At 45.0% G+C, this 25,339-nt stretch overlaps 1 protein-coding gene across 1 annotated transcript; it reads left to right on the top strand.

Moving 5' to 3' along the window:
- Window positions 1-1,549: 1,549 nt before the first annotated feature.
- On the top strand, window positions 1,550-25,339 carry LOC149307840 (leucine-rich repeat-containing protein 38-like). The gene is made up of 2 exons (XM_089534484.1): window positions 1,550-2,384; window positions 22,362-25,339. The coding sequence occupies exons 1-2, from the start codon at window positions 1,757-1,759 to the stop codon at window positions 22,610-22,612; spliced, it is 879 nt and encodes a 292-aa protein (XP_089390610.1). The 5' UTR covers window positions 1,550-1,756; the 3' UTR covers window positions 22,613-25,339.

The following is a 25,339-nucleotide window of genomic DNA, read 5'->3' as shown; positions in this document are numbered from 1 at the left end:
GGATCCTAAAGCACAGCATGTCGGTCAAACGGGGATCCAAAGCAGGTGGAACATGAACTGACCCTTTGGTGGCTTCTTAGAAGGGCTGGAGTCAGGGATGATCAGAGCCTTGCCTCCTCTTTGATAAAATTCCTCTGCAAAGTCCATTTGACTATCTTGGGCAGGTGTACCTGGGAAAATACGGCCGCTATCTTTTTGGTTGATCCCAACCAGAGCAGATCGAGGGTGCATTTGCACTGCAGAAACCATGCGTTTTGGCACCACTTTAGCATCCATGGATTCATCCTACAGAATCGTCCAGGTTCATAGTCCAGGGTTCAAGCCACTCCGGCTCTAACGTCCCACTATTTAGTCCCAACCAGGGACTAGTATTCTATTACCATAATTGTGAGGCATGAAAGAGTCTAGTGCACTGATTCCCAAATTTTGATCCTCCAGATGTTTTGGACTTCAGGTCTTGGCATTCCTGACTGTTGGCCAAGCCGGCCAGGGCATCTGGGAGTTGAAGTCCAAAACACCTGGAAGACCAAAGTTTGGGCATGAAGAAGAAGAAGAAGAAGAAGAAGAAGAAGAAGAAGAAGAAGAGGAGGAGGAGGAAGAAATAATACTGGGAGCCAGCACCAGGCACCAAAGAGGATAAAAGAAACCTGCTGCCATTTATTCACAAGCTCCCGCTTATCGAGGAGCTCCACATCACTTTCCCACCTTGCAAAAGTGTTGGATACAAAAAGGATGGCATGTAATTAGTTTCCTCTTTGCTGTGACTTATGGTAGCTTGTAACTCCAGACTCTGGTTAAGGGCAGAGCTCAGGTTTCAAAGGGAATTAAGGTAAGGATGAGTCCAAAGGGTGATCAGCTTTTAAATGTAACATAATTTATGTAATGTGTGTAATGTAATGTTTGCATTGTATGAGTTTGGGTGGATATATTTGATAGTGGATGTCATCTGCTTTGCGTTATGCATTAATCATCAATAAAATATTTGGCACCGTGTCTGTTATTTTTGTAATGTTGGTAACGTAAGTAGCGTATGTGATGTAATATAAGTAATATATGTAATCTGTGTAACGTAATGTTTGCTTCGCATGGATTTGGGTGGATATATTTGATAGCGAATGTCCCAAGCTTTGTGTTACATGTCAATGATCAATAAAATATTATTCTAAAACAGGATATGTTTTTGATTTTTGTACTATTGTAATTGCTCGCGTTTGTTCTTGCATTCTGGAGGCCTTGGGGGCTGGGAGGCGAGACAGAAATATCCTAAATACATCAATAGATAATAAAAGGGTTGACTATGGCACGGGTAAGCGGCTGGCGTACCAGGCAAGGGAAAGGCAGATCCTGTTGCTGGAAGGCTCCTTTCGGGCAGAAATCTCTCCTTTCCTTTGGAGCAGACCCTTTCAGAGGCTGATCTCTTTCCTCTGAATTTTCTGCCGCGCAGAAACACACACACTCTCAGCCCGCCTAAATCCTCTCATCCGCCGCCCTCCCTCTTTCCCTCACTTGTCGGCTATGTCTCTCTGTGCGTGTTTTCTCTCTTTCCCCGCCTCTTCTTTCGCCTGCTGCTATCTGATCTATGATATGTGATCTCTTGGATAAAACAACACACTTCCCCAAGCAGGGACACACAAAGCGCTCCATCTCTCTCTCTTTCTTGCACAGACGCGGCAGTGCCAGGTCCTCTCTGCCGCACAAAATGCCTTTTTCCTAGCTGCTGGAACAGCTTTTTCCCTTGGCCGGCCGAAGCCTGACAATGTGGCCATGTTTCTCCATCTGCTGCCTGTCTCCTTGGCTTCTCCTTGGCTTGGTCTTCTTGCCCTTAGGCCAACTCTGCCCTGCCATGTGTAGCTGCATGGACTATCACACCATTGATTGTCGGGACCAAGGACTTCCCCGTGTCCCCAGCCCCTTCCCCTTGGACGTCCGGAAGCTTCTCATCGCTGACAACCGCATCCGGAGGATCCCGGCCGATTTCTTCATTTTTTACAATGACCTGGTCTACCTGGACTTCAGGAACAACTCCATCACCGCATTGGAAGGGGGCACCTTCAGCAGCTCCAGCAAGCTGGTCTATTTGGACCTGAGCTACAACAACTTGACCCAGCTGGAGGCCGGGGTCTTCAAGTCGGCGGAGAAGTTGATCAAGCTGAGCCTGGGGAACAACAACTTGGCCGCCGTGGACGAAGCTGCCTTTGAGAGCTTGGAGCAGCTCCAGGTCCTGGAGCTGAACGACAACAACTTGCAGACGTTGAATGTAGCCATCCTGGAGGCCCTGCCCAACCTCCGGACCGTCCGCTTGGAGGGCAACCCTTGGCTTTGCGACTGCGACTTTGCAAGCCTGTTCATCTGGCTGGAAGAAAACGCGTCCAAGCTCCCGAAAGGTAACACACTGTACACTCGCAAGGGTGTTACTATGCCAGCTTGTTGTTTTGTCTGCCCGTTTATCTTTCTGTTATGTGTACATGCTGTTCTTTCTGGACAGATGGTTTCTTTGCCTGGGTGTGTTGATAAACTGAGTCTCCCAGCAGGAATGGCAGGGCTGAATCAAAGCTAAGTCCAATGCAGTTTGGCACCACTTTCATTTATATTGATTGATTGATTGATTGATTTGATATGCTACCTTTCCCCTAAATCGGACCCAACACATAGACCCAACAAGGGAGTTAAAAAGGGAGGGCGACGGATGAGAGGATCGCAGGGTATTTCTCCATACCCTCCAACTTCCCATAGATGCAAACTGGGACCTATGTGCAAAGCAACATCGGAGTGTAGTTATGATGGGGAATGTTTTAGCAAGGAAGGATCCAAAGGCTAGGAGGTGCTGCAGCAGTTTGCTTTTGCCTCGCTTGACTGAGAAGGGCATGATTCTGCCTCCTCTTCTCCTCTCTCCTGTCTGTTTTTTATACTTTGAACTCAATTTGCAGCAATGTAGGCAAGCTGAGGACAATGGGGAAAAAGGAGAGAGAACCTGGGACATTTTAAAAGGAGCTGAAAAAGTGGGACGGCAGAGGCTTAATCGGGATGGCCCTTGCCAATCTGGGATATGAGGGAAGGGAAGATGGTCCAAAAGGATAACCCAACACCGAGTCTCTTGCTGGCTATATACATAAAATGGGGAGGAATTTTGCCTGCACTAATAACCCCTCCATGTATTCTTAATGGTTTTTGACAATGTGTCAGGAGTAACTCCATGTTTGCATCACCTCCTTGCACATAATGTGCATGGATTTCTCTCCTTCTCCCATTACAAATTTGCTATGACCAGGAAAGCCCAGTCTTGGGTACCAGTATGGCTTGGGCAAATGACGTGACGTTGTATGGCTGTGCTCCAGTGGACGGCTTGAAAGGTTTGTGTTTATTGGGGTGCAGCCTTTCTAAAGTAATAATAATAATGTGGAGCCTGAAGCTGGATCTCAAAGTAAAGGGAAACAGGCTGGAGATGGAGATTGGGGAACCCAATGTGGAAGAACCGATAGCCAAGGAGAAGGAAAGTCCCATTCCAGACAGTTAGAAGTTCAGTCTGGGTTGTCCATTTGGGCACAAAGAAGAGAGCAGAAGGTAAGAAATAAACTTGAATCGTCACTCCAGTTTTTGCCTGCAGCCATATTAGAGAGGCATTTGCCAAGCTGCTGCTGTTCCAGGGGAAGATCCCTGGGAATTCTGGGTTGAGTTTAAAAGAGGTTGGCAAGAGCATTAGCAAAAGCTGTGCGTATGCGCACATGCACGCACGCAGAGACATTAATGCAGAAATCCGCACATCTCCAGAACTACACTGGATCCAAGGATGGAGAGCAGAACTTTAGGGCAGTATGCTGTCTCTCCAAGGCTGCTGCATCACTTTCATATGTATTTTGGCATCACTTTCATATGTATTTATTTATTTGGTATGCAACCTTTCTCCTAAACTGCACCCAAGGCAGCTCCCAAAAGAGACTTAAAAACAGTACAACTATTTTAAACTCTTGGGGCTAATGTCTATAAGTCTCCCATCATTCAGCTTCCTCTCTCTCTCTCTCTCTGTTCCTCATGCAGACTTTCTGTATCATCTGTCCATCCATCCTATTGTCAGTTTCTTCCATCTTTCCTTCCCTAGACTGGGGAAACTGAGAAGGTCATGGAAAGCACTGGACGATTCTTCTTTATCTCCTTTAGCGGTGTACAGTAACATATTAATATCTCTTCTGGGGCTGGTGGCCTTACCTGAACTTCTGAAATGGGAGCAAAGAGTTGTCAGAGAAAATGACCCGTATCTATTTTTCATGCAATACATTTCTATCTAGACTCCTTGAACTGTTGTGTCTCCAGAGTATAGAATCCTGGGATTTGTTGTTTGGGGAGGCACTAGAGCTCTCTGGCAAAAATTTCTATGTACGGTGGTGTCTACACAGAGGAAAAGCAATGTTCGTGCCTCGTTCCCACGTGTGCGTGTGTGTGTTGTGCACTTTCAAGTCATTGCTGACTTATGGCGACCATAAGGTCAGCCTATCCTGGGGTTTCCTTGACAAGGTTTGTTCAGAGGAGGTTTGCCTTTGCCGCCTTCTGAGGCTGAGAGAGTGTGACTTGTCCAAAGTCACCCATTGGGTTTCATGGCCTTGTGGGACTTGAACCCTGGATCATGAACATGAGGAAGACATGCCCAATTTTTGCTCCAGGGTGATTCCCTGTAGTAAAGAGTCCCCTTTTTTGTTCTGGATCAGGGCAGAAACTCCAGAAAGCTTTCTGAGTGTGTGGACTGCATGCTGGTGTGGGGATAATAATGATAATAATAATAATTTATTTTTAGCCCCCCCTCTCCAAATATGATCGAGGCAGGATGAAGCGAGGAGCATTGGAGGATGCGCAGCCACTGACCTCATCCCTATCCAAAACTTCCAAATCGATGCTGCTGAATGCTCATTTCCAAATTCGCATGGTTCCAGCACCATTGCTTTTGCAGATTTGCAAATTGCGCAAGTGCATGCTAGCATGAAAATACTCTCAGTGCAGTGCACCAATGCTCAACCGCAGGGCCATTGCCTGGGGAGTGTGTGGGCAGTGCTGTTGGCATTGGCCCTTTGTGGTTCAGCATGGCTTGGAGTCGCCTTCTCTGGATGTCTCCGCAAAGACATCTCCCTGCTGGAGATGCTTTCGCTGGAGCTCCTGCATTGAGAGGAGGGTCAGACTTGACAGCCAAGGGGTCCCTTCCAATGCTAGGATTCTATGTACAGTGTTGCATAACACAATTTGGGTATAATTCAAGTGATGCCACACAACCCCGATGTTGGCTTATGACCAACACTTTATGTGGGAATTTTCTTTTGAAGGAGACAGAGTGCCCCAAAGATGCGCTCTTGCTCAGATGATGGTCAAACCCAAAGCATATCTTTGGTGAACATTTCATTTCAAACCAGGAGTGGGTGCTTCCACTCTTTTCCTGTTAGGTGCACCAGAACTGGAGGGTTGAGGAGGCGCCGATCTCTCATAGCGCATTCCCATGGCACTAAATGATGGCCCGGTGCTATTTCTGAACAGGGTGCCATTGTGTGCCATGCCATCCCTGTGCCCGGATTCTAATTGCGGCTTCGGAGGTCTCGGCTAACATGATAAGTGCATTTGCTGAGTCAAAAATATGCTCTGCTAATCCACCCGCAGCCTCTCCTAATACTCTGGGCCCAGGGCAAGGGAGCTCAGGATTAGTCCCTAGATCTGTTCATATTTCTTGACTGGTTCCCAGAGCAAAGGCTGGGGCAGAACTGCAGCACCATCTAACTTAGAAGGTACACCAGCTGTGGAAAGTGTGCCTCCCAAAGTTATGTTAAGGTCTCCAGAGCGTCCCCATTCTTCAAAAACAAACCTCTCCATAACATTTCCCACTTTGCCACCGCTCCCACTCTCTCACACACAAATGCCCCCCGACATTTTCCAAATGCAAACTGGGACACATCTGGCTGAGCAGCATCAAGAATGTGTTCAAGGATGCAAAAGTTGTTCATGAGGGCAAACACACAAGCGTTTGTCTGCATTTATGCAAAAGGGTGAGACTTTACCCGCTTCTCTCTTCTCCCTTTTGTGCGGACTCCTTTTGCACTTTGAACTCAGTTTGTAGCAACTGGGGAAAGTGGGAGGAGGAGAGAGAAACTGGGACATTTTAAGAGTCAAGGAGAAATGGGACAACAGAGGATTAGCTGGGACTGTCCCTGCCAAATTGGGACATCTCTCAGACACCCTTTTCCTAAAACAATACGGACTCTCACACTCTCTCTGCCCACTTTTTCCACTTTACCTCCTCTCTGCACAGATGCACATATCCCCTCCAACATTTTGCAGATGAATACAGAGTCACCTGCAGCCAAATAACATGTTCGGGGGCCTGATTCCCACCCTCAACTTTGATGAACAAAGATGTCAGATTGCCTTTTAATTAAATTCAATTTTTCCCCACCCAAAGCCCTTTCCATCAAAGAGAAGGAAAAAAACCATCTGAGAATTCTGGAAAGCAATAATTAAAAATAAATCAATAATGAAACTAATTCCCCCCATCAGTCTTTAATTTATTCTGACTGACAGAGGCTCATTTTCAGAATGATTTGGAAAGACCAAGAATTGAACTGGGGACCATTTGCATGCAAAGCAGTTGCTCTACCTTGCCCTCCAACTGTTCCAGTTTGGCAGGGACAGTCCCAGCTAACCCACTTTTTAAGGCTGCTTTTAAAATATCCTAGTTTGTGTCTCCTTTCCCCAGAGCTCTCCTTTAACATGGCTTACTTCAAATGCTGCAATCGAAAGGTGCATCTCCACTATAGAAGTAATGCAGTTTGACAACACTTCAACAGCCGTGGCTCCATCCTAGAGCATCCAGGGATGTGTAGTTTTGCGAGGCACCGGCATGCTTTTACCAGAGAAAACTAAAGACCTTGTAAAACTGCAGATCCCAGGATTCCAGAGGCTGGAACTACATCACTTACAGTACTGTCAAATGGCATTATTTCTACAGTGAAGATGCACCTGGGCTCCACGGATGAAAGTAGTTGATGGCCGCATTCCCACTTACAAATTGATGGATCGGTTTGGCAGCAGAGCATGGTTTGCACTACATTTGCCCCGATCACATTTTCTTGCTGCAAAGGAAAATAAAATAACCCACTTGTGGTTCACATTGACAAATGAACCGATTCAATTTAAACTGTTTCCTGCGGGAGTCTCTCAAAATAACCCACTTGTAGTTCACATTGGCAAATGAACTGGTTAAATTTGAAGTATTTCTGGTGGGATTTTTCTGCCCATCACTGCAATCGCATTTACGCACTTTCATACACGCGTCAAAGAATGGCAAACACAGGTTGTTAATTCCTGCTTCCCCACCCAGCGACCCCTTATCACATCATAGCAAATCCATTGTGATCTGCATCTCGTTCACACTGATACTGAATCAATTTGTGAATTCAATTCTTCAAATAGATTCTGGAAATCGATTCCGATCTGCATCTGATTCACACTTGTGCGGAATCGATTTGTCCAAAAAGACGCAGAAAAAATCAGCATCAAAAAGATGCGGACTAAGTGGGTCTAGACCAGTGGTTCTCAACCTTCCTAATGCTGCGACCCTTTAATACAGTTCCTCATGTTGTGGTGATCCCCAACTATAACATTATTTTCATTGCTACATGCAAATATGTGTTTTCCAATGGTCTTAGGTGACCCCCATGAAAGGGCCATTCGACCATCAAAGGGGTCCCAACCCACAGGTTGGGAACCACTGGTCCAGCACATGACTCCCGTCTCCAAATCGCTTCAACAATTCGTTTCAAGTGTGAACCAGGGTCATTTAAACAGCTACAAACCGATTTGCAAACCGGTTTAAAACATAGTGGGAATGAGGCCTGTATTGCCTTAAATGATCAGGAAAGAAGGAAGGGGCAGAGTTGGCTTTCCAGTTGGCTTAGGCACAAACAAACCGCAGCCTCTCCTTGCTTCTGCATTCTTCCTCATTAATAACATTTGCTATCTTAAACCACATTCTGGGGCTGCTTGGCCACACAGTGAAATGTGGGATGCTATACTCTACTGCTGAACTCTGACCCTTCCCCAAAGTGCTGCTCTATGGGTCTTTTATTCCCCTTTAGCCATCCAGGTGATACCTAACCCTTCCCCCTCACGCAATGATGTTTAACCATATTGAAATGGTTCCTGCAATACTATCTCTATTGGCAAGGAGTCCTTTTGCTCAACTCGGCTTCCCGTTTTGCAAAAGTTCACTCGATCTTTCTCTCTGACATCGATGTTCTGCCACTGCCTCTATCAACCCGTCGTTTGGTTTGTCAAAGGGGAAGGAAGGCGTGAAATCCATCCCCGTCATGTTTATGCACTGCTTCTCCCCTTTGTGGGTTTTTAATGTGTTTGAAAGTGGTGCTAAGTGCCGCACACCTGACCTCGATACAACCTTCAGTTTTCTAAGGTTACATACATTCAGGTCAACGGGAATCAGCCGACGGTGGCTTCATTGCTGTTACCAAAGTTGAGAACCTTGGATGTTTGCTTTTCTCTCCCTCCCCGATAGTTTTGGAATTATTCTTATATGTTTTGGAATCAGAATAAATACCAGCATTTTGCAACAGGAATCATAAAAATGCACAAAGCAGGGTTTTTCAACCAGGGTTTTCAGGAACCATACAGTTTTTGCAAGAGGTGTACATAGTATCAGAAACTTCTGATCGCATTCGACACTTTTTGTGGGCATCAGGTGGTCCTTATGCCCATCAAACCTTTTCGTGCTTCTCATTGGGAAATTGTGTTGCAGACTGGGCACTTCTGATGTGCACCGGACACTTCTTATGTGCATTGAAACTTCTCATGTTGTGATGCACACTGGGCACTTGCGATATGCATCAGGTACTTCTTATGCACATAAAGGGCTCATTCACACTACAAAATAACCCGCTTTGGAAATCAGGTTATTTCACTGTTGTTCAGGCTTGCACCAGTTGTACTCTGTGCAGTTTAGGGGGAACACCAAAAAGCCCATTGAAACTGGTGCATTTGGCACCGGATCCCTTAGCGGTTCTTTTTTTAAGAACCGCAACAATCTGCATCTCCGATAGTGTGAATGCGCTATCAGATCAATTTGGATCACACAGTGGTGCCTCCATTTTGATCCAGAACAGTGGGAAACGGAAACTTCAAACCAGATTTAAATGCCATGGGAGATTTGATGCTTAAAACGTAGTGGGAATGGTGAATCAATTTTGAATTGATTCACAGATGTGAATTTCTCTGTGCAAATTTTTTTAGTGTGACTAACCCCTAAAACTTTGGGCACGTGTGATGCATGCTGGGCACTTCTGATGTGCACCAGGCTCTTCCTATGCACATCAAAATGTCTCATACTCATTGGGCACTTGTGATGTGCACTGGATACTTCTGATGCACATTAGACACTTCTGATACATTTCTGATGCACATTGGGCACTTCTGTTGCACCCCGGCATTTTTCTGGCCAGTGTCCATACATACATTAGGGGTATCTTAACGCACATTGGTGCTCATTGCACATCAGGAATGTGGTGCATCAGTCAGGCCATTGGCTACCCTTGCAGAATGGATACCTTTACGTTGCAGTTTTTAAAGACTTTCTCAGAATGGGAGTGAAATGGCTAGAAATTTCTCATAGCTTCCTTTGCGAATGAAGTATCTGAAGTAGTAGTAGGCTTAAGTCCATGAAAATCTGCACTACCAACGTCTTTCTTTCACTCAAAGGTTTCAAAGGTGTTACACGTTCCCTTTGCATATTGATTCAGACTGACACAGCTACTTTGCTGATTTTGCAAATGAAATGTGCAAATAATGGCATTCCCCTTCCTTCCTTCCTTCCTTCCTTCCTTCCTTCCTTCCTTCCTTTGCTGGCGGGAGATGCAGATCCATACTGGCATGAAAGCCCTTTACTCCTCTGCATGCTGTTAAAGGAGAGCAACAACTAAGAGCCAGATGTCTAGCAGGATGAAAAATGCCAGCCATCCAGTTCATGCTGGTTATTTTCATATGGGATTTCCTGCCCTCCAGCAGCTCACATGGCTTCCAACAGCCTTGGTACAGAACCAGGGAGTCAGCATGACTCTCTTTCTGCTGGGAGGCAAGACTCTGGAGGGGGAAATTCCTCTGTCCTTGCTGGGGAGGTCACACAATGCAGCTTCTTATTATTATTATTATTATTATTATTATTATTATTATTTCCAGCCAGGAAAGAATTAGACTGCATCTACACTGCAGAAATAATGCGCCTTGACACTGCTTTAACCACCATGGCTCCATCTCATGGAACCGTGGGGCTTGCAGTTCGTTGTGGCACCAGAACTCTCCGACAGAGAAGGCGAAATGTCCCACAGGACTAAAAATCCCAGAATTCCATAGCATGGTGCCATGGCAATTCAAGTGGTGTCAATCGGTATAATTCTGCAATATGGACGAGTCTGTCTCCCTTCCTCAAAACCAAGGGGGGCTTTCCAGTTTGATCCCCATTTGGGATCAGCTGCGGGCGGACCTGTTCTAGCCAGGTTCTGATCCAGATGGATAAAGTTTTATTCATTAGTTGATATCCTTTTTATTGGTGTTCTTATAGGCCTTGTATGCCTCAGCTGGAAACAAAAATCTCCTGAAACACCATAAGGAGGAAAGGATGGTTGAAAGGAGGTCAAGGATGAGCGAAAGGGGACACTAGAGTCACACTCCAAGGACTACTTAAAACTCTAATTAAAAGTCATGTTAAAAATGCATTAGCCATTAGTAAACAAGGTCAGGCTTACAAGCTACTCAAGCCATGGCCATACAAGGTCTAAGAAATGGTCACTTCTACAAAACACTTAAATAACGTTGGCTAGCTTCAAGGTCCATAACTGCCCTTAGTTATGTTTCAGTGTCTCAACGGATCTGTTCCTTGTTTACAAGAAGAGGGTGATCCTATAAGAAAATTCAGACACTCAGAACAATGCAAAATGGAGACAAACTCCAGGAGAAGCGATTCCACCTGAACTTTAGGAAGAACTTCCTAATGGTAAGAGCTGTGTGATAATGGAAGCCTCCAAGTGTTTTTGGACAGAGTCTCCTTCTTTGGAGGTTTTTAAAGAGAGGCTGGATGGCCATCTGTCCCAGGGAGTCCTTGGATCGTGCCTTCTTGCATGGTGACACCTTTGCTTTTGGACGTTTCAGCGCACAAAAACTTTGGCCTGTTACAGACTGCCAAAATAAAGCTGCTTTGGGTCTCTTTGCAGGTATGCTGTTTAAATTATGCATGCACCCTAAGAATCCGGAAGCTGCACCAAAGCTGCGCTCCAGTGCTTAGGAATGGAGTGTGGCTTTGGTGCGACCTCCGGACTCTTAGGACCCATACATCATTTAAATAGCATACCTCCAAAGAGACCCGAAGCAGCTTTATTTTGGCAGTCTGTAACAGGCCTTTGTTTCATGCACAAAATTATTTCAAATATTGTATAAAATTACCTTCAGATGCTGTTTAGGTAAAACATACCTAGGCCTCATTCCCGCTACCTTTGAAACTGGGTTGCAATTCGGTTTGAACAGGTTCAAATGACCCTGGTTCCCACTTAAATCGAATAGCTGAAGCGATTCGGTGACGGCGGCCATACATCAGACCCATTCAACCCACGTCTTTTTCGATAAATCGATTCCTTGCAAGTGTGAACCAGATGTGGATCAGAATCGAATTAAATTTGCGCTTTGGCCAGCTGGAATGGGTCCATTTTGAATTGATTCATGTATGAATGTGAACCCCAAGTGGATTATTTTAGAGGGGAAAATGCGATTGGGGCAAATGTAGCGGGAACCACGCTCCGCTGTTGAATTGATCCATCGATTTGGATCGCACACCGATTTATCTGTAAGTGGGAATGAGGCCCAAATTGTGTTGAAATGTTAATGCTGCAGAAATAGAGGCTCACCCAATAGGGAAATGGAACACATTCCCAAATGTCCATGTGCAATGGCACATGGACATTTGGGAATGCGTTCCATTTCACCGTTGCACATGTAGGCACCGTCTGCATGCACCGTTGCACATGTAGGCACTGCCAGCATGCTCCATTAAAATGCATGCACTCCCAAAACCCTGAACTGAATGTGTGGACAAAACTGTCCAACAACTTCTGTGGAGGAAGTGATACATGTGCAACATACCAACAGGATTCTGATTGAATTTAGAACTTCCCAAAGAGAAGAGGCTTCTGGCGAGTGGAATTTCGGAAGCTTCTCCATGTCAAAGGAACTAATTGGAGTGGGCACCCGCCATATTATTCTTCCTGTTATCCAATTAGTCCCACAATTTGAGTCTCCTGCCTCCTGATTCTTGGCACGGTCCCCAGCCTTGTCCTCCGATAGCGTCGGCTGCGCCATTGCATTGCAACCCTAGCAAGGTTGAGACAATCTAATAACTGCGTCAAGCAGCTGAGACATGAAGGATAAGCTGGTGCAGAGACAACATGTTTGGAGACCCTTTCAAGGGGAGCCAAGTTGTCCTGGAGGCAACAATGCCATTTCCTAAATTGGAAAGATCCCAAGAAACATCATCGGACACAATGTGTCATCTGCTTCCTGAAAACAGTAGAAGAAAAGAGATTCCCAGGACAAAAGAATAATGGAGAATTAAAATAGGAAGTCAAAGAGATGTCACCAAGTTGGAAAAAGGATGCTGTTTTGTCTCCAAAGGATGAGCAGAGAAAGGGTCACCATTAGATCAATGGTTGATGGAGGTAGTTTCAGGTTCTGGACTTATGGCCTTATAGGTCACCAACTTTTCAATGATCAAGGCAGATAATATCAGGTTCTGGACTCATTGTCTTACAGGCCACCAACTTTTCAATGTTCAAGGAGGATAAATGGTTTTATAGATTTTGGCTCCAAAGTCGGGTTAGGGAAATCTGCCCATGTCCTGTTCTCCTCCTTTTCCTTGTCAGATTGTGTGTAGTGTGCTTTGCGTGCACCATCTGCTACACTTTGCCGTTCCTCCAGCTCCTTTGGACCTCCCCTTTCCGCTTGCAAAAGCAATCTCATCATGATGAAATGCTGCAGAATAAGTCATCTCCCTGTAATTGCGCACCTGGATATGTTCAACTGAGAGGCAGTGACTGGTCAAAGGTCGATAGGTGAGGGTTCGAGAGAGCCTGCATGGTGTAATGGGTTGAGGGTCGGACTATGACTCTGCAAACCAGGGTTCGATTCCCAGTTCAGCCATGAAAGCCGCTGGGTGACCTTGCATAAGTCACACACTCTCAGCCTCATGGGAAGGCAATGGCAAACCTCCTTGGCACAAAACAAATAAGATGCCATAACAGATTTGCCTGAGGGTCACCATAAGGAGGAAATCACTTGATAGTGCACAACAACAACAAAGTAGTAGTAGTAGTGAGACCCTTGAAACCTCCCAGAAGCTTCTTATGTTCAGGTGACTTTTTGGGCCCAAGGTAGCCAAAATGTGCCCAAACCTCAGGTTTGTTTCCTCTAAACCTCCAAAGCCTTCCAAATCTCCCCAAAAATATGCTTAAAAAGAAGAGGATAAAATTGCCTGCAAACCAGACAAAATGGTGGCCAGAAGTGATCTTGTATTGCTTTGGGTCCACTAAGAAGTGCCAGTGTGTCCAGTTGGCTACCTGGGTTCAAAATAGCCCCTATCCTCTATGTAGTTGTCCACTCCTGGACCAGGTAGACCTTGGCTTCCCTTTCAATGCAACGGTTCTATGGTGCTACACTTCCCTTTAACTTTTCAGGCTCCACAAAGGAGGCAAGAGGCAAACCGATCCGGGGCAAGCATGTTATTCTGCCATACCGACAGCTGGAGTCATTAGATAATGTGTGACCTTGACCGAAATAACAGACATGACATGTCTCCAGTGCTCTCACACTTGTTATTTCATTTACGGGTTTGGTTTCAGCACCCCCCAAAAAAGAGAGAGGCAAGCGCCTCGGAAAACCTGGAGGGCACCGACTCAAGCTTTCATGTTAATTTGATGCAGTGGAAGATCTGAAGCGCAGATCCCTTCCCCTGAAGGAATGGAATTTCTCCAGGAGGAGAAAAAGGAAAAGAGAGATGAGAATAAAGTTGGAGCTGCTTAAAAGAAAGAAAAGAAGTGAGCGAAACTTTGCAAAGAAAATGTCAAGGTCTGGAATGAAAGAAGCAGGTGATCAGGTAGTAGAGCTCCAAGGAGGAGGAAGAAGAATAAGGAGAAGGAGAAGGAAAGGCCTTTCAGGTTAAACCAGGTTAAGAGGACCCTCAAAGCAACCAGCCTCCACCTTATGGGGGTTGCCAAGTAACTCACTGTGTTGGAGTTGCTACCACCATCCTCCCCATCACAAGGAAGAAGGCCCATCTGGGAGGAAAAACATGGAGAGGAGAAAGGCACTCCATCCTTGTGGTGGTATCCATGCACAAGGATGTTCGGTCTTGTCTGTTGGACTGAGGCCTTCTCCTGCTTTTTTACTATTGTGAGTCTCTCTGAGTCCTAGGTTTGGGGAAAGAGGGTGCTACAAACAGATATAATAATAATAATTGTCCAACCGACGGTAGTGCATGTGTTGGTAACCTCAAGGCTGGGATTCTGCAATGCGCTCTACATAGGGCCACCTCTGTACCAGGCTTGGAAACTTCAATTAGTTCAAGACATGGCTGTCCTGCTTACCTCTACTGAGGGCAGCACAGCAGGGGAATATGCCAAGGAGTAGTCCAGAGTCCAGTCCAAGGGTCACACAATACCAGTTGGTCAGTCCCAGCAAAGAGCAGAGACAAGAATGTTGTCACAAGGCAAGTCCAGAGGTCAGGTAACCAGAGTCATGAATCAAAGAGCCAGGAACAACGAGGCTGCAAAACTGGATGTCGGCTGCAAAGATCCTCTGCAGCTGGAGGTCTTTGAAAAGGCCTCTGCTTCTCTCAGCTGAAACCTATTAGCTCTCCTCTTGGCTTCTAGCACTCAGCATCTCTCACCTGGAAGAACACCAACCTCAAAGGCTCCTTGACCTGCCTTTGCTCCACAGGTCCTAGCACCTCCAGCTTAGAGTCCATAGAGTCTGTTTCTCCCTCTGTGGCTTCTGAAGCCTCCTCTGGGACTGGAGATCCAGATAACCCCAGATCTGCCCCGTCTCAGCCTCCTCCGTGTCTTCAGGGCCTGAGTCCTCTGACTGTGCCTCTATGTCAGGCCCAGAGCAGTCCATGGCACTGGTAGCTAGACTGGTTACTGGGACACCTAGGAGTGATCATATCATACCAATATCAAAATCGCTCCACTGGGTGCCAGTTGGTTTTCAGGCAAGTTACAAAGTGGTTGGGTCCAGCTTACCTATGGTTTGGGTCCATCTTACTTATGGGACCACCTGTTCCTATACAATCTGACTCCTATGCTCAGGTCCTCTGTGGGACATTAACTCTGGTCAGTTAGGACTGGACTGGCAACTGTCACCCAGAGGATTTTTTCTTTAGCCACCCCTAGATTGTGGAATGACCTGCCAGAAGAGATCTGATAGCTGAATATATTGTGTCTGAATTTAAAACACCGTTAAAGATCAGTCTCTTCCAGCCACCATATTCCAATGGTTTTCAAATTGTAAATTTTAAACGATGAATGTTCAGTATGGATCATCTACTTACATGTCCCTTTTATTTGTCTTTTTAAATTGATGCTTAATTGATGCATTTTAACTGATGCCATGTATTTGTGATTACTGTGGTTCCATTGGATGGAGCAACAGCACTTAAAGTGGTGTCAAACTATTATTTCTGCAGCGTAGACCAGTGGTTCCCAAACTTTGGCCTTCAGGTTCCAAGAATTCCTGACTGTTGGCCAAGTTGGCTGGACCTTCTGGGAATGGAAGTCCAAAACACCTGGAGGGCTAATGTTTGAGAACCAGTAATGCACAGAAGGAAACGTAAAAGATGCAGTTTTCTTCCTTTTGCACTTTCAGCTGGGTTCATCTTGAGTGCTTTTATCTGTTTTTTTTGGGGGGATGACATTCATGTCAGATCAGGATGCCCCAGAACTAGTCAAAAAACAGACTGCATGGTAGCTGTCATGTTGCCAACTGTCCTCCTCTCCCAAGGACAACCGCAGGGATCAAGCGAACATAAGGCAGATGCTGTCTCGGCTTAGTTGCCTACTTGCTGACAGATGTTGGTGGCATTTATTGGGGTTTCAGCTCCGCTCTTCCGTCCTGTGGCAATAATCAGATTGGCACATTGCCTTCCGTGAAACTGTAATGAATGCAATGGGGTGGGGGGAATGGCTCAGCTAAGAGCAGCAGGTGAAGGATCTATCCTTCAGCTTGCTTTGGGAAAGTCACAGATAGCTGGAGATTTTATCTTCCAGGGGACTGCATTCTTTTCCTCCTTCTTGATCCATCTCTCTTCATCCTGGGCTGCATTTGCACTGCTGGAACAATCCAAATTGGCACCACCGTAACTGCCACGGCTCAAAGCTAAGGCATCTTGGGAGTTGCAATTTTCTGAGCCCCTTTTGCCTTCTCTGTTGGAGAGCTCCTGGGCCACAACAAATAACAAATCCCAGAATTCCATAGCATTGATCCATGACAGTGAAAGTGATGTCAACCTGGATTATTTCTGCAGTGTGGACACATCCACCATGTCTCTGGAGCACAAAGCTCGCTCCATTTTCTATGGATGTCTCAAGATGGCTGGGATGTTTAAAGTTGGGGTTGAGTGGATGACCCTTGACGTCTCTTCCAACTTTTCTTTGATTCTATGGCTTTCATATCCCCTCTCCATCTTCTCTTTTCCAGTCTAAATATACTCAGTCCCTTCACTTTTCAAACTCTTTACCATCTTGGCCGCCATCTTCTGCACCATTTCTATCTTGTCACTATTCTTCTTGATCTGTTGTGCCCGGTTGGCCACTATTTCATGGCTTTGTTTCTCTTCCATTTCTTTTTATTGTCAGTCTCTGGCACTTTCTATGCAGCGATCCTGTTGGAGAGGCGGGATATGAGTACAGTTTTTACTGTTGTTATTATTATATGATTCCCTCCTGCCCTCGTATGGTTAATTTTAGCCAATGGATTAGATCAAGAGATCTCACCAGGGAATGTTTCAAATGGGTCAAAATATCCCAGCCAGATGCTCAGCTTTGGACCAGACACTGAGAGCATATATATGCATGTATATGTGTGCGTTTTAAAGGATTGCACTGGCTTCCGGTCTGCCAGATGTCGATGCTGGAATAAATCATGCTCTGCAAATCGCAATACCAACTGATCCGATCTGCACCACTCGGACTGATGTGCGGATCAGAACCTGGCTACTCAGGGCTGTTTGCACTTTGCAAAAGTTCAATGTCATCCATGATACCATGAAAAGTATTTTTGAAATGCACATTTGCAGGGGAGAATGGCTTTGAAATGTGTACTTTGAGAGCAAATACATGGAGGAATGTGTGCTTCAAAGGGGAGAAACACCCCTATTTAAAACTGTATTTTAAGATTAAGAGTGAGGCAGATTTTCTGGAGATTAATGCCCAAACAGGACAGCATGGACTTATGGAAGAACACATGGATGCACACACCAAAAATAGTTTGATTCGTTCCTAGATACACACACACGCACACCATGGCAAGTCTCCTAGGGGATATAATAATAATAATAATAATAATAATAATAATAATAATGTTTAATTTATATCTCGCCTCTCCAGAAACAGTGGCACCTATGTCCAGAAAAGCAGACGCATGTCCAAAAAAGCCAAGTAAAGCCAGACTACGCAGCATTGTAGTAAACTGTATCTTGGACAGATCACTGAGAAAGACACTTTTGTGAAGTCAAAGGCATTCATGGCCAGCGTCCATAGTTTTTTGTGGGTTTTTGGGGCTCTGTGGCCATGTTCTAGAAGGGTTTCTTCCTGACGTTTCGCCAGCATCGGTGGCTGGCATCTTCAGAGAAGACACTTTTCTCTCTCCAAAGGAAAACTGGAGTGTATCCATACCATTCACTCGCACGCTCCAAGATTTAACATTGAGAGAACCAGGGAGGGTCTTAAAACTTAAAGGACAGTATCTATGGCAGAAACGGAGACTAAATAAATCTGGAAATGACATCCCAAAAGGGCAGAGAAGGGGCAACTCTGGGACAGTGTTTTACCAGCGACAGATGCTAGGTACTCAGGACAGTTGGAGCGTGTGAGAGAACATTTGGTCGATTTTCCAGGCTGGTAGACTGAGGCATGCAAAAATTACTGGTGCGAGCAACTCAGAGCCATGTGGACACATGTGCCAAAGCAGGGAAGGAATGGCTCCAAAGGTGTACATGGAGATACCCATGCATTTTTTTGGAGGAGATAGAGGTCTACCCGTGGCTTTTCTCATCATTTCATAGGACTTTATCACACGGGACGGATCCTGTTCAGAAATGGTTTAAAGTGAAAACAACCCACAAAAGTGGCTTGTTTTTCACACGACGTTTGGGGTTAACCTGAACAGAAAGTAAAAACAATGGGTTTTTCGGACGACATTGGCATCCATGACGTCACATTAATCCGGATGGAAAGTCAACAAAAACCGATCCTTTTTTTACTTTCAGGTAACTTCTGAAAGTAAAAAGGAGGGGGGTTTTTTGTTCACCTTTCCATTCGGATTGATGTCACATCATTTCTCATTGACATCAACCCATCTGAAAAACAGCCCGCTTTTGCGGGTGTTTCACAGACTTTTAAATGCCGTTTCGGCACAGGATTTAACCAGTTTGCCCCCAGATTGCCTGTGTGTGATAAAGTCCATATAATCCTAGAGTTGGAACAGACCTCAAGGGCTATCTAGTCCAACCCCATTCTGCCATGCAGGAAGACACCATCAAACCACTCCATCCAGCCTCTGTGTAAAAACCTCCAAAGAAGGAGACCACCGCACTCCAAAGCAACGTCTGCCGGTGTTGAGCAGCTCTTACCATCAAGACGTTCCTCCTAATGTTGAGGTGGAATCTCTTTTCCTGTAGCTTACATCCATTGCTCCATTGGGTCCTGTTCTCTGGAGCAGCAGAAAACAAGCTTGCTCCATCCCTTCAGATATTTAGATATGGCTCTCATGTTACTCCTTAACCTTCTCTTCTCCAGCTCCCTAATGGTTTATCATGGTTTCCAGGTTGGACACAATAGCTTCCAACATCTGGATTCTCTGATTCTATGCAAAGCCAAGGCCTAATGTTTTGGGATTGCTTCATGGAGACTCCATGGGGAAAACAGCCTGGCAAGTGAGCTGGGTAGAAGATCTGTGAAGAAACACCGAAAGCAAGGGATAGGCAGAGAAAATTCAATCTCACTGAGTCTGACCTAGATTTGGGGATGGAGGGTTGCCCGCAAAGCCCTCCCCTTGTTCTCTGTCTCCAAATGGAAAGACAGGGAGAAGGCCAGTCTCTCAGAGCAAGGCTGCCGCCGCCGCCGCCTTCTCCCGCTCCACAGCTTTGCTGCAACAAATGTTCACTCCACTTCCATTTAGACTCAGGGTGACGGAAACCACAAATGACACCGGCAGACCAAGAAAAAGGCACCAGCCCCTTCAATATTGCAGGTGCCTTCAGCTTTACATAAGGATGGAGGGATTTCCTGGCTGGGGCTGCGTCCCCACTGCAGAATTAATGTGGCGTGACACCGCTTTAACCACCGTGGCTCCATGATACGGAATCCTGGGATTTGCGGTTTGTTGTGGCACCCGAGCTCTCTGACAGAGAAGACTAAATAGCTCACGAAACTATAGATCCCGCAATTCCATGGCACTGATCCGTGGCAGTTAAAGTGGTGTCAGGCTGCATCCATTCTGCAGTGCAGATGCAGCCTGGATTTAATGATGTTTGACTGGGAAGGTGGAAAGGACAGAAATAATGGATGGGCCATGGGATTGGGTGCACCATGCTTACTTTTCATCCTTTTATGAAGGAACGAGAAAATCTGATGGAATGAGTTTTTCTTCAGCCCTTGTATGTATGTTCAAAGTACTGGTTTGGGCCTTGCACTGAGCTTTGCTCCCAGGGAACATAAAAATCGGGGTGCTTTCCTCCAAGATGTGTGGATTTTTGCCATCTCCCTTGTGTCCTCTTTCCTCCCAGCTGCACGATACTGGAACATTTCCAGGACGCTGTCTCCCTCCCGGAGCAAACTGTTCTGCAACTAATCCTGTGGCGATCCATCTCCTCCCTTGCTGTAATTCTGGGCTTCCTGATCATTTTAATCTGCAATATGTTGCAATGATTCACTTCTGGCTTATCTCTAATTATATGCCCCTCTCTCTCCTCCTCTTTCACTTTCCCATGCCTCCGCCAGTCTCTTGAACACAAAGCTTGCTTTTCAGGCACTGTTCTTAAACATTTTTGCCCTCCTTATGTGACTTTGGACTGTATATAACAGGGGTGATCAGTGATGTTGATGTCCAAAATATCTGGGGATTCAAGGTTGGGGAAGCTTATGTCAGGCACAACTACTTGGTGGTAGTAGTAGTAGTATTAGTAATGTGCCTTCAAGTCATTTCTGACTCATGGCAACCCTAAGGCGAACCTATCCTGGTTCAAGATTTGTTCAGAGGAGGTTTGCCATTGCCATCCACTGAGGCTGAGAGAATGTGGCTTGCCTAAGGTCACCAAGTGGGTTTCCTGGCTGAGCTGGGATTCAAACCCGGGTCTCCAGAGTCACAGTCTAACACTCAGACCACGACACGATGCTGGTTCTCTTGGTAGTTAGCCCTGTTGAATGTATTCATTTATACGTTTATTTTATACCCTGCCATTGTCCCACATTGGGACCCAAAATTGGCTCAACGATTACAATCATGAGATTGATCAACTATATTGTTAACAACAGATAGTTTAAAACAATTTCAAAGCCATAATTAAGAACTTGCAGGATAAAAACATATCTGTTAAACATCACTATAAGCACCATTATTTTAAGACACCCTTATGATTGTAAAAGAACCCATCAAAGGCCAGCCTAAATAAGATGGGCTTACCCTCCTGGCAGAAAAAGAGCAAGGCTGGAACTAAAAGGGCCTCTTATGGACAAGAGTCCCACAACTTGGCCTTTATGCGCTCTTCCAACTCTATGGTTCTATGGTTCCATGACATGGGAGTCCTTCATTCCTCTTGCTGTGGAAGACGGTAGCAAAAGTGGGCCTTTTGTTGAATGGGTTTTCCCAGCTAGGAAAAAGACATGCTTTTATGACCATCTCCTATGGGAAGAGCACTGAAGAACTACAATGTCATGCAGTAAGGCATGGAGAAAGGCGCTACTCTCCGTTTCCATATTGTTTTCTCATGCAACAAGGCTCAGGGTTTCATTGTGTTTCTATAACTAAGGGCCCATGTGGACAGGGCAAAATAAAGCTGCTTTGGAGGTATGCTGTTTAAATGATGCATGTATTCTGAGTCCAGAAGTCGCGCCAAAGCCATGCTCCAGTCCTTAGCAATGGAGCATGGCTTTGGCATGGCTTCTGGACTTTTGGATGCATGCATCATTTAAACAACATACCTCCAAAGTGACCTGAAGCAGCTTTATTTTGGCCTGTCTGTACGGGGTCATAGTTATGGATTCATAGAGTTGTGAAACATAAATTCTAATGTATGATTTACAGGAAAAGACGCTCCGTCTCAACATAAGGATGATCTTCCTGATGGTAAGATCTGCTTGAAAACGAAGACGCTGTGATGGAAAGTGGTGGAGTCTCCTTCTTCGGAGGCTTTGAAATAGACGCCGGATGGCCATCTGTCGGAGGTGTTTTGACTGCATATTCCTGCATGTCAGGAGGTTGGACTTGATAGCCCTTGGGGTCTCATCCAACTCTATGGAGTTTATCACACTAGCAAGATCCTGTGGGAAAACGGGACTTAAACGAGAGCTAAGTTAAATTCGAATTTAAACAGAACTTGCAAATTTGGAAAGTTTATCACACAGCGTCGCAGTTAACATGAAATAACACAAAGTTAATCCGCAGTTAAAGCGGAGAAAACCAGCAGCTTGTTCAATTCGCTTTGTTCGGAATTTAAAAGTTTCCTCCGCTTTGTGTTTGGATTAACTGCGGCGCTGTGTGATAAACTTTGGGCATTTCCAGGTTATTTTTGTGTTAGATCACATTTAACCCTTGTTTTCCCACAGGATCTCACTAGCGTGATAAACTCCTATGATTCCATGATCTTTTTAAAACAGATGCTGGATGTCCATCTCTTAGGAGTGCTCTGAGAGTGTGTTTCTGCAAGCTAAGGGGCCGAAGTGGATGGCCCTTGGGGGTCTCTTCCAATTCTATGATTCTATGATTTGGACAATATTGCTAAAAATAAACGAATGACGCTCCTTTTCCCCCTCTCCTCCACCCCCTTTGCCCCTCTCTCTCTGTTTTCCCCATAGGCCTTGATGAAATCCAGTGCACTGTCCCCGTGGAGGATATAACCATCTTTCTCAGCGAATTAACAGAGGCTAGTTTTCGGGACTGCAAATTCAGCTTGTCGCTCACAGACCTGATTATCATCATCTTCTCTGGTGTCGCCGTCTCCATCGCTGCGATTGCCTCCAGCTTCGTTTTGGCCCTGATTGTCAACTGCTTCCAAAAATGCGCGCCCAGCAAAGACGACGACGAGGACGAGGACGAGGATGACTGAAGACCTTTCCGTCGACGCTTCGCTGGCTCTTGCGCCAACCTCCAAAAGTGCATCACGACGCAACTCGAGAAAGCTCTAAGGGCTGAACACCGCTTCCAGAAGCTTGGATGTTTTCATCCATATCTGCAGAGAAGCTCACAAGATTTATAGACAGAAGGCAACTTTTCCTTGGTCAAATCTAGCAGTTAAACTAATAATAACTCAGGAAAAAAAAGGGACATTGTGGAGAGAAGAACGGAGGCATCAATTTGGGTGACTGGCATTTTGATGCCCACTTTGTAGTTTATATTATATTTTTAGTACTTTTTTTTTTTTTAAATCAATACGTTGTTAATGGAACAAAACATTGCATTGAATACATTTATGAGAGGTAAAATTTGGAATGACTAGATTAAAAAGTATATAGATTCAGGAAAATAGTCCAAATAATCAGCTTTGCTGTGATGTAAAAGACAGGGATTTGGGGCATCTGGAAGAAACCAGCCTTCTTCAATGCTTTGCTCTTCATGACTGGTGATGGTTGATCCATCCCACACTTGTTTAGACTTTTCTAGATGCTGATAAATATGACATACCTTGGTCTTGGGATAAGGACAGCCCTATGGACCCAACAGAACCACAGTCTCCAAACTAGGCAAGGTGGCACCATTTGGTCTTTTATGGAACCGAGATCCTTTTGCAACAAGGACACATCCATTTCCCAGTTTGGAGATGCACTTGGATGGACAACCCAAAGGCTTTCTGGATCCACCGATGCTTTCAACATCAGGTTGCATCCCCAGTCAGTTTTAAAATGGAAGAAATCACATAGAAGTGGGTGCCATGGGATGCGGTCACCTAGGTGCCACTTTGGGAAAGGACCTTCTCCATCCCAAAGACAGGTTCGAGTCCAGTTCTACGGCGTGAGCTTTCTTGAGGAAACTGTGCAAATTTGGAACAAAACTAACCTTTTCTCAGCATGCATGAACACTTGAAGTTTTGAGATAGGAGGGGGCACCCATGTTTGAATTTTGCTGCCAAGATCTAAGGTTTCTGAGAATGTAATTGAAGGACCCAATGGCTTTCACCGAGGAACAGGTGAACTTCAGTTAGATTTTTCACCTTACTTTTTAAATGTGCAAATATTAATTTGCAAGTATCTTCAGAATCACAAGAACTTTATGGGGTTTTAAGAAGTCCATATAGTCCCAGTTGTGCAGAAAAGTAGACATTACAGTATGGGAAAGCAGTTTTATTGCTTATGTTTTAATGTCCTTTATCCACCTCAAGGAGAAGTAGGTCTAGCTATATCCATCTATAGATACATCAATTTTTTAAAAAATTGAATTTCTATTTTAGTAAGAGAAATATAATTTAGGACATGTGAAATAGCTAGAGTTTAAAATAATATCTAGCAAAAGAAGAAGAAGAAGAAGAGTAAGGTTATAATTTGAGAAACAGAGGAGAGATCCAATTAGCTTTATTTGTGAGCCATCTCCACCCTTAAACCCTTTTTTATGCATGGCAGGTTTGGAACTTGCTCATGTTTTATAATTGTGCGTTGGTCAATTTGATGGCAAGTTCTTGACATGGCTCATTAGAGGACAACCGTGTGGTTCCTCGGAGGGACTTCTACGGTCCATAGGATATTCTTCTAATGAACTACTAGATGCAAGATGTTTTGCATTCTTGGCTCTCCCGGAGCCAGACAACTTGACATTTTTTGGGAAAGTGATATTCTGCCTCTGTGCCTTTTGAGGATCTCAAGGATGTATCTCAATAAAAAGGGCTAGTTGTGAAAGACTAGTTCTCTCTTCCAGAGTTTCACCCAAAACTGTGTACCCACCAACTCATGGGTTGGTGATAAAGTGTACTCTAGGGCACCCATCCCTGCCCTCCTTCACATTTTGCTTGGGAGAACTTCTCTTTTTAGAGCAAGCTATTGGACGTTATCAGACAAGGGAAACTGGATCTAATGGCAATCGAACGCAATCATGGGGTTTAACATTATTGCATGATAGACTACCACACGCAATTTTGGGCAATGGGAAGTCAGTCCGAACGCAATCATGGAGTTTAATGTTATTGCATGATAGACTACCACATACAATAACGTGAAACCCCATGATTGCGTTCGGACTGACTTCCCATTGCCTGAAATTGCATGTGGTGGTCTATCACGCAATAACGTTAAACCCCATGATTGAGTTCAGATTGCCATTGGATTATACTTCCAATTTTCCTTGTCTGATAAGCTCCTATGTGTTCTTTTTGGCAGAGTTTGGACATTTTACTTGTTTTGGCCAACAAGACGTACAATCCACCCAATGGCCATGCTGCTTGGAAAGTCTAAGGAACGGTGGTCAAAACAAGTAACTTTTCCAAGATCCTTGTTTTTCAGCCAGCCCTTTCTTCTGAACAAGGTTTGTCACGACAGCCGCTTGATACCCGCTTCTGAAAAGTCCATGTCCAATTAAAAATATACATCCTTCAGCTTCTTTTGAATGCCATTCTTTGCCCTTGGTTTATTTAGCCAAATATGATCTATTTCACCATCATATTCTTACCGCTAGAAGAGTGACATGGAAAATCTCAGATGATAGCGAATGGTGGAGATGGAGGGTTTGGGGTTTTTTTTTGGCTCGGTCCAGATTCAACCGATTGGTTATTATTATTTTTCCTCTTCGGCGAAATGACTTTTTCACAATGTAGTGCCATGATGACAGAGAATAAACATATATTTCTAAT

The sequence above is a fragment of the Sceloporus occidentalis genome, unplaced genomic scaffold (genome assembly GCF_023333645.1).
Source record: "Sceloporus occidentalis isolate IW3139 unplaced genomic scaffold, rSceOcc1.0.p SCAF_8, whole genome shotgun sequence".
Classification (NCBI taxonomy): Eukaryota; Metazoa; Chordata; class Lepidosauria; order Squamata; family Phrynosomatidae; genus Sceloporus; species Sceloporus occidentalis.
This window is presented reverse-complemented; position numbering and strand designations above follow the sequence as displayed.